The sequence below is a fragment of the Chiloscyllium plagiosum genome, chromosome 1 (genome assembly GCF_004010195.1).
Source record: "Chiloscyllium plagiosum isolate BGI_BamShark_2017 chromosome 1, ASM401019v2, whole genome shotgun sequence".
NCBI classification, from domain to species: domain Eukaryota; kingdom Metazoa; phylum Chordata; class Chondrichthyes; order Orectolobiformes; family Hemiscylliidae; genus Chiloscyllium; species Chiloscyllium plagiosum.
Genome location: NC_057710.1, coordinates 124,536,449 through 124,546,557, shown reverse-complemented (window position 1 = coordinate 124,546,557; position 10,109 = coordinate 124,536,449). Strand labels below are relative to the sequence as shown.

The 10,109-nt window shown below is 36.4% G+C and overlaps 1 protein-coding gene across 1 annotated transcript in view; it reads left to right on the top strand.

Annotated features, from left to right (window-relative positions):
- Positions 1 to 9,420, top strand: part of bmp3 (bone morphogenetic protein 3) — a 35,877-nt gene extending 26,457 nt beyond the window's left edge. Inside the window, exons 2-3 of the mRNA XM_043696224.1 lie at positions 3,724 to 4,631; positions 6,179 to 9,420. Coding sequence (XP_043552159.1) covers positions 3,724 to 4,631; positions 6,179 to 6,370 — 1,100 coding nt within the window. The 3' untranslated portion in view covers positions 6,371 to 9,420. The remainder of the gene's footprint in view (positions 1 to 3,723; positions 4,632 to 6,178) is intronic.
- The last annotated feature ends 689 nt before the right edge of the window (positions 9,421 to 10,109 follow it).

Sequence of the window (10,109 nt, the reverse complement as noted above, 5' to 3'; positions counted from 1 at the left end):
TGTTGGAGAGAGTGTGGAACGTGAAAATGTTGGAGAGAGCGTGGAATGTGAACATGTTGGAGAGAGCGCGGAATGTGAACACTTTGGAGAGAGTTCATGATGTGAATTACAGGGTGCAGCGATGAGGAATTAAGTTATGAGGATAGGTCGAAGAAGTTAGAACTATTCTCATTGGAGAGACGAAGGCTTAGAAGATTCTTGATAGATGTTTTCAAAATCATGAGCTAACTGGATCGGCTGGGTAGTGGCAAAGTGTCCTACTTGTAAAAGAAACCAGAACAGGAGGGCAGAGATCTAAAGTGTTTGCAAAGGAGTAAATTTGATGTGTGAAATAAAGTGTGGTGGCTGCAGGTTCAGTTGAAACATACATGAGGGGATTAGATATGATTTGAATTAAAATTGCATGCACGGGTATTGGGATGAAAAGCAGGAGACTGGCACTAGATAATGATCTTCATTTGAACAGCTGGTGCAGGGACAATGGGTCAAACGGCCTCCTCTTCCAGATTCTGCTGTGATTCTGTGACTTCTAGGTCTTGTGTTTCTTGAACCTGGACCATCTGCCTCAGCGTTTGGGACACTACCACTGCACCACAAGAGCTGCCCCACCCCTGCCATGATTGATGGTGACTTACGCAGGGAGACCAAAATGTGATTGCCTAAATCACTTGGCCACAATTGCAGGCCAGATTTCTGCCAATGCACGTGTACGAATCTGATTTTGATGGAGATGGGATCTAACAACTGAATAGGATATTACAGTTCAGACAATAAAAAAAGCCTCTGGAAATTGGTGACTTTGTTTGATTCTTCTGCAGTTTTAAGCTGGCTGATCTCCTGCTTTAGTGAACTGATAAAGCTGCATTGTCAGTTTCCTCCACATTCAGGTTGTCATAGCTCCTTAAATGGTGCGAGGACCAGACCACTTTATGCACATATCTCCGAGCACAGAGAGTAGGGCAGATTCCGTGTGATCACCATTCCAAGGCTCAAATTCCCATTCCCATTCACTGGACAGAAGACTATTTTCCAGGACCTTTAGATTACATTGAAAACTTTACATCAAAAAATATTGACTACATAGTATTAGTTATTGAACTTGGAAGTGTTTCATTGTCATTAATATATTCCTGAAAGATACACTGAAACATCGCATAGACAACTAACAGAGGAAGCCTTTATAACTGAGAAACTGCTGGACACTCACTGTCACTGTCACCAAAACTTTCAGTTTAATTATAAATGTTTCTGAGAATAGTTTTTTATCTAAATTCTGTACGTTACAACATTCCACAAGAATTCAATTTAAAATGTCAATTTGCTTGATTCAGGGTCTTTTTGTTTATCTCTTAACATATTTGTCTGGTTAAGCAACTTTCAATTTTGTTACTGAGTAAATAAATCTGTAATTTAGTTAATCACTGTTGGTAACTGGCAACTCCCGACCCTACTGAATTTGAATTCAATTGTAACCTCACCAGTTTATTGTTAATAGCTCAATAGCGCCATCCCGTGTGAGCAGGAGGAAAATGCAGCTTCTCAATTGTAAAGGTGAGATGTTCTTTCCATCTTTCAGAAATGACTCATGGCACTTTAGCTAAAGTGAATCGTATCAAAATATGATCACTGTCATTTCAATTATTCAGCATACAGCGTTAAGGTTTCCACAAACCATAATAACCAGTTCACCCATTTCTGAATAAGTTGATTGAGGAAAAGATCAACCATATCACCAGGAGACTTTCCTGTTCTGGTTTAAACAGAACACCCACCTGAAGAACCAAATCAGACAGAGTGAGCCTCAGTTAAACATTTCAACTGAAATGTCATCTGAGATTGTACACTGAACTCCAGTATGTGTTGCACACCTGACGGAAGAATGACAAAGTTGGCAATGGGAGTGTATTTGGATGTTAGTGTTTTCTTTTGGGCCCACTCATTGGGTAGCCATCTTAAACAAGTGCAAGGCACTTTCATATGCTGGTGGAAGAGTTCACCACTGTTTAAGCTATGGCAATTATCTCCAATCGCATTGGGAAGACTGTTGCTCCTAAGCAGCAGCCATCACCAATAGGTGCAAGACATTTCACCACAGACCCAGTGGATTAGGTAACCCCATCTCAATAATGTCAAAAATCATGTGCTTGGCATATAATTTGACTCCTCTTTTCAGCAACAAAATGCGATACTTTGGATGGATGTGGGTAAAGTGAGGTTTTAGATTGATAATGTGTGGACTGATTGCTCTGATGGTCTACATAAAGAAAAGCATTCATTAGGAAGGGATTCATGTCCCATATAAATTGTGAGATGAAGAAGTATTTTCAAAGAAATAACATTCACATTGCAGTTGCACTGGAGGAGCCTAATGCTCATGGTTCAACCTTTAAATGTGGCCTCAAAAAATCTTTGAAGAATCATATTCATACATAAGTGGATGGTCAACAGAGAAAAAAAAAGTCAAAGCATTCTGCTTTGCCTGATGTTTTTAATTATCAAATTGTGTGGTGCCAACAGTGTGCAAACTGTCATCAGATTGTACAAAAGATGAGGATTATTGAATTCATTGGCTAGAGAACAAGATGATTTATTGCTCAGGGAAGAATTTGAAAGTGAAGAACCACATCTGATCCAAAGTGGGATTCTTTTGATGATGCTATTGTCAAAATGATTCAGGATGAATTTAACATACATTGTGTCAGATAAGACAATAATTTGGCAGTTTTAAAACATATTGATTGTAATTAAAATTTTTTTACGTTTAATTTATCCAATAAATCATGAAACACTATCTGTTAATTGCCAGTGTTATTGTTCTTCTAAAAATAATGACTATTTACACCCACCTTGGCACTTCACATTGTATTCTGAGTATATAAGTGGAAGCTGCTTTTCATAGGCTATGTGAAGGCTTCAAAGGTTAACTTAAATGCCATGATGTATGATAAGTTTTAGTTGGAAATCTGAGGTTTAAAATTGCTGTCGTGAGCAAAAGCAAGACCCGTGCTTCCACAATATTGTGTTCATTCTGTAGTGTTGCCACTCTACCCTTTCTCCTGACCTTCCCAGATTTACCTTCACACTGCTATTGGTAATAGCAATTTGCTTCAAATGGGTAGGGCTGCATGTGAATGCATTATTAATATTAATCTGCTTTTATTTTGGGTTGACTATCATGGCCACATTGCCAACAAATATCAACTTGTTGACTTCAGTCTTCAATATTCTGGTTCAGAAGCAAAACTTGTTATAAACAGGCGTCAAATGGACAAGGTGTAAGTTTGGTCATTAATACAACTTCCTTAACATTTGTAACTCACAACTTCTCTGTATGTTTAACTTTGCTGATTGTTTGAAAATGTTAAATGAGAAGTTGCATCGAGCACCACTATTTGGAATCCTGATCTCCCCTATGTAATGAGTAACCTTTATTATTCAAATGTACACCCTCAGAAAAATACAATATTTAAAAAGAATTTTGATTTCATGTAACTTGTAGAATTTAAGTTGATAATATCTCATCATTTATCATTTGTGAATAGATTTTGTCAATTAATATACTTCAGTGGAACATATCTTATGAAATAAAGGATGTCACGCAAGCATGACACAAAATAAATTGGGATGAAGTGAGCAGTCAAATGTCATAAATGACGTTATGCTGCAATTTTATTCAATTTTGACACTGATGATGTTAAGTCTTTTATTGTTTTATTATTATAGGGCGGATTGGAGACAAGCAACTTCATACTTTTAATCTGACTTCCCTGTCAAAATCTGAAGACATTTTGGCTGCTACCTTACATTATTATACAGCCGATCTTGCAAAAAATAAAAGCAATATTTGCCCGTCCTCAAAGGGCTGCAGTCGTCGTTTACGCAGAAAACAAATCAACATTGATCTTTCAATCTGGGTTTTTGCCACTGCTAACAATATCACCAGAATTCTGGGTCATCATGTGCTAAATGCATCCACTTTTTATCGAGACTTTCTGTCTTGGCAGTGGAAAGACATCACAAGTGTGATTAACCATCTAAAGTCAAATGATGACCTTTTGATTGGAATTGAGATCATGCCTTCTGCTCCAACCTTCTGGAAACAGTTACTTTTAAAGCATTCACCTTATATCTTGGTGTACGCAATTGACTCTGCAATTTCAGAACTGGACACTGTGGTGAGCACTCTTCAAAGACGCCGGGGATCGTTTGTTAGCAAAGTGCAGGGTTTAGGAATCAATACCGCAAACAGGACATCTGAAGTAAGAAGGAAACGATCAACTAACTTACTCTTGCCCCTGCACAACAATGAATTGCCTGGTGCAGAGTACCAGTACAATGAAGCTACTGCGTGGGAAACAAGAAGACCATATAAAAAGCTACATCCTCGGCCAGCAGACAGGGAGAGAAAGTCAAAGCAGAGGAAGGGTAACAGGCAGAAATCACAGACGCTTCAGTATGATGAACAAACATTGAGGAAAGCAAGACGGAGACAGTGGAATGAGCCCAGAAACTGTGCTCGCCGTTACTTGAAAGTGGATTTTGCAGACATAGGATGGAGTGAGTGGATAATCTCTCCCAAGTCCTTTGATGCCTATTATTGTGCAGGTGCCTGCCAGTTCCCAATGCTCAAGGTAGGTGCTCATTTTTTCATATTTTCACTTGCATCTTATGAATCTGGTTGGCAACCTATTCCCCAGCAATTTTTAAAAATTTACTCTTGGGGTTTGGGCATTGCTGACTGGGCCAGCATTCATTGTCCATCCAGATTTGCCCTTCAGAAGGTAACTGTGAGCTTCCATCTTGAAGCGTTGTACTCCATATGCTGTATGTTGAGTCAAACGCCTTTAAGGAAGGAATTTCAGGACTTTGACCAAATGACATTGAATGGACAACGATATATTTCCAAGTCAGGATGATGAGTGACTTAGAGGGGAACTTGCAGGTGATGGTTTTCCCATGTATCTGCTGTCCTTATCCTTCTGGGTGGAACTTGTGGGTTTGGAAGGTGCTGTCTGATCTTTGGATTTCTCCAATACACCTTGTAGGTTACTCACTGCTGCTGTTGAGCATTGACAGTGGGGGGAAGGGATGCTTGTGGACGTACTACCAATCAAGCGGGCTGTTTTGTCCTGGATGGTGTCATGTTTCTTGAATGTTGTTCGAGCTGCCCCCATCCAGGCAAGTGGGTGGTATTCCATGATTTGCCTGACTTGTGCCTTGTAGCTGGTGGACAGGCACTGGGGAATCAGAGGCCAGTTTCTCACTGCTGTATTCCTATCCTCTGACCTGCTCTTGTATCTATACAGTGAGTCCAACTGAGCTTCTGCTGAATGGTAAACCCCAGGATGTTGATAGTAGGTGATTCAATTACGGCAACCCTATTGAATGTTGAGGGACAGTGGTTAAATTGTCTCTTAATGGAGATGCTCATTTCCTGGCATTTGTGTGGTGCGAATGTTATTTTGCAATTTGTCAGCCCAAGCCTGGATATTATCCAGATGTTGCTGCATTTGAATATGGTATGTGTTAAGTGCATTTGCCAATGGAATGTTACAATCAGCTAATGAGAGATGCAGAATTACCCTTAACAGATCTGTATAGATGAGGATGACCAGTCACTCCTTCAGAGGTGTAATGAAATGTTTGATCTACTTTCATCAAATTCACAGTCCTGCTATTTTATTGGAGGCATTAGCCTGTTTTTTTTCATCAAGTTATAGGAAAAGTGACAGAATAACCATTAGCTAGCATTTGTGAGACAATATTGCTGGCATTAGGCTGCGTACTTTCATCAAGTTCTTTGTAAATGTTGAAAAATGTGCTAAATTCTGTGTTGTACAACTTATAAATTTAAATGGTTTTCTTTACTTCATTTATGTTGTAAAACCTGTGAACTTCCAGCACCAGGAGTTCATCTCCACAAATCTGAATCCTGAATCTGTAAAACAGGTTTGTTTGTAAGAATATAGAGTGGGCCATTTAGCTTCTTAAGTCTGTTCAACTATTCAATTTAGATCATGATGAATCTGTATCTGACATTCATTTATCCTCCAAAATGTTGGAGATTTAAGAGCCAGAACACAATGTGTATTTTATTCACAAGCTGTCACTGTAAGATAGACAGAAGTATAAAACACTTAAACTGTGTTTCTGTAATTTTTTTTCCTTTTTCTTTTAGTCATTAAGGCCTTCAAACCACGCAACGATTCAAAGTATAGTGAGAGCAGTCGGCGTGGTTCCAGGGATTCCCGAACCATGCTGCGTACCAGAGAAAATGTCATCGTTAAGCATCCTCTTTGTCGATGAAAACAAGAATATTGTGCTGAAAGTCTACCCAAACATGAAAGTGGAGTCATGTGCTTGCAGATAACCCCACAGGAGTACGCACATTGGTTCTGGGTTTGCACTGCTGACATTTTGTTTTCTGTTCGTTTTCATTCTGAACATCAAAAGGAAGTCTTCCAACAAATGAAAACTGATGGTGCCTTCAGAAGAAAGATAATTTATCATTTTATTTACAAACCCATTCACCTGCATTTAAATGCGCAACTCTCTGGACCAACAACAGATTAAGGCAGTAGATCATTTGTGTCTGGAATTCAGAATTCTGAGATGGAACTGTGTTTATTGTAAATTTCTTTTTAAGTGCTTCAAGACTCCTTCATACAACTTGCCATTGCCCTTCTAAAGATATTGTGTTTCAAGGCTGTTTATGATGCACTGGCCCCTTCCTTCAGCTCCATCTCGTCCACCCAGCCAATTACAGATTGCTGTGGGCAATTTATTTTATTCTTTGAATTTTATTTCATTATCTTTTAAATAATTAAGTAATTCAAAATGTAAATCACCTATACAAATCAATGCAAATGTATTCGTTGAAAAATAACAATTTATTTGTTATGTACTGCAACAGTAAAGTAAGCCACATGATCAGTGCACAATTTTTAATTTAATGTCAGTGAGCAGCATTTTAATACAAAATATTTGTGAAGATGTTGTATGATTCCAAAAAGCTCACTCCAAGCAGACAGAGTTACAGAATGTTTGCTAAATGGCTAAATACAAATCTGATATAGCTTAAAACAAACCAGGGAGCTCCAGTAACTACCACAGTTGTAATGATTCAGAAATATCCATTCCAATTCCAAATGGTCAAATGAAACAGCTCTGCAAGCAGGGTTTTGTAAGCTCGAGGAAACAAGTGAGGGAGCCAAATTAGTAGAAGATAAACAGAGAGACTACACCAGTCCTGCCTCCTGAATTGCCCTACTTAATACCAAATCAATTAACAATAAGAGATATGTTAGAATATCACAAATGCAATAATTACTCTCCCATTAAATGCTGTTCCATTCATTACAAAATACTTCCCAGCAAAGTATTAAATTCACTCAGGTCCAAAATTAGTCCATTAGATGCTCCTCAAATCAAATCTGGTTAATATTTAGCTCATTTTTGCTATATTTCTTAACATAATCTAGAGTTTTAATTTTGTCTTAACTATTTGTTCATACAATATCCTACAATTTACATCTTATTCAGACAAAACAGATTGGACTAGGCTCTGTATTTAGATTAAAAAGGCAACATCTGTTCTTCATTAGCAATGCTTAAAATATATTGCTTTGTTTGAGTAATGTATTTCTCAGTGGAAAGGAAGTAATTTGTGAAATTTCATACCTATATGTGTTCTTAAAGAATAAAAAGCATCTATTTAATTATTAAAATGAAATTGAAGATGCTTAAAAATTATATGTGGGTTAAAGTTAGCCTCCAGTTTAATTGATCAACATTTGTCCATCACATATGGTGCAAGTCAACAATGCTGTCAATATTTACAGATTACCCCAGTAATAATATTTACTCTAACCTACTGTACTTAGATCACAAGAACTTCCATTCTCCATATGTAAAAAAAAATTACAATTCTAAAAATGGACAAAATCTGCTTTTCTGCTGCAAACATTACAATCAATAATAATACATAGTTTCTATCACCTTGTGTTTTTATTTTTACTAAACTTAAATTCCAACTTTATCTCAAACCACTGGCTTATGCCATTTGTCTCTTCAATGTAAAGATAAATTTTAGTGATAATCAACCCAAATGTGTAAATGATTAAGATTTAATCAAAATTATTGCATTCCACTTGTCACTCCAAATATTTAATGGAGAAAGAAGAACTTATCTGGACCTTGTTTGAATCTAAACTTTCTTCTGGCTAAAGAAATCCAATTATCATGCATGACATTGGTCTCCACAGATAGGGAGGTCTGGATAAATCATTTTGTATGTATCTGAAACCAAATGGAGTCAGAGTTGTGAACATTGACGGTTGAGGATAGTGCCTTACAATATTGATATTTTAATGAGTGCTCATATAGTCCAGTAGAGATATTCTTTTGCTCTTTGTTTTTCAATATTATTTTTATGCTTATCATACATACTGCCTATTGGTGGTTTATTCTTATGTTGTTCCCAAAGGTGAGTTCTAGATCCAGTGTCAACTGCTTTCACCACTTTATAACAGTAAAGAAAACCTTAATTTCTTTGTATGTATATCCAATAAGCAAACATTTTGTTAGAGGAAATTATTTTATATTCATTTCAGAAGAAGTAATCACCCATGTAATTTTTCAGTAGTTTTTAAAAATTCAAATATATTTTCGCTATTTAAGTAGGTACACATTTGAATGCGTTTATTAATTTTAAAGCTTTGTACATAATTCTATCTTAGATTTGCTACAAAAGTGGATGTGTTATTAAACAGCCAAAATCAATTGCCAATTGAAACACAAGCCAATTGAATGAATGTTTCTCATTCTATCTCCATCAGAGTTGAATAGTTTATACTCCATTAAACTAGTGTAAGTCAAATTGCATGCTTTTCTGTTATAAATTTTAAAAATGTATGTCGTAATACACTGACATCTGTGAAGCAGCTTGTCTGTGTATCATTCTGTTTTCAAATGCAAATGTGCAGCTCAATTCACAATTATAATTCATTTATTAAAAACAATATTTCCAACATTAACTTTGGCCATAAGACCACAATAGTTAAGGATGGATGAAATTAAGTGGCTTTGTATAGTTTTTAAGTGCATTTTTATGTCTATGAACATATATGACAATATATTTTCAAATTCGGTGTGTTTTGGTTGGTGTGTTGCTTTGATTTGACTGCAGCAGATTTTTTTAAAAGTCAAAATTTCATTCATTGTAAAGAGCTTCCTGTAAACATTTAGTTAAGATATAGTATTGTACAATATGTTTTAAAATAGTACATATTTGTATATGGTAAGAAACCCTGTTGAAATGCTTTTTTAATTTATTTTATGTTTGGCTGCAGTTTTTTCTTCCCTTCTTTGACCAGTTTCACTGTTTGGTTGCAGGAATGTTTATTAAATACAATAATAATATGAGCTTCAGTTTCCTGAACACGACAAAGCATCTGAAATGAAACTGTGAAGGGCACTTGTCACTACTGATGTCTGAGCTTTCTGGTTTAATAGTGTTTTATTGCTTTAATGGAAACTTTCCTCACTATCTTTGGAAATGAATAAATTTAGTTATGTAACTAGCAAAATCACCATTATTTCCTTACAATGTTTTATCAGAACTAAATCCTGATCACTTTAGGTATGGTTTATAAGGCTTATTTATTTTCTTTCTTTCTGTGGTTCTGTCTGTTAAAGCTGTATTCTCTACAGCTGTATTCTCTGTATTCTCTACAGCTTATTCAGTTTAGTTTATTTCTAAGTGTTCTAAAAGGAAATCTCATACAGTATTTACAATTTTCTCTTCTCCTGGAGTACTGACTTGTGCAGGTAAAACACAATGTGCACATGATTGTGAGTGCTAGCAGAGTGGTATTACAGTCAAAATTGACAAATCATTGAGCATCAAGAGCAAAAATCCGAGTTGAGTTACTCTTTTGGAACTGCACTGCCCGATCACTGGCCTGGCTAAGATCAGCAAGCTAACTATAGATGAGGGATTAAACTTGAATGTTCCTGATATGTATGACTTAAGTCCATATTGGATAGTTCACATATGTAACTATCAGTCCAGGTTCAAGTCTTTTAAAAGCTGACATTATTACACACTA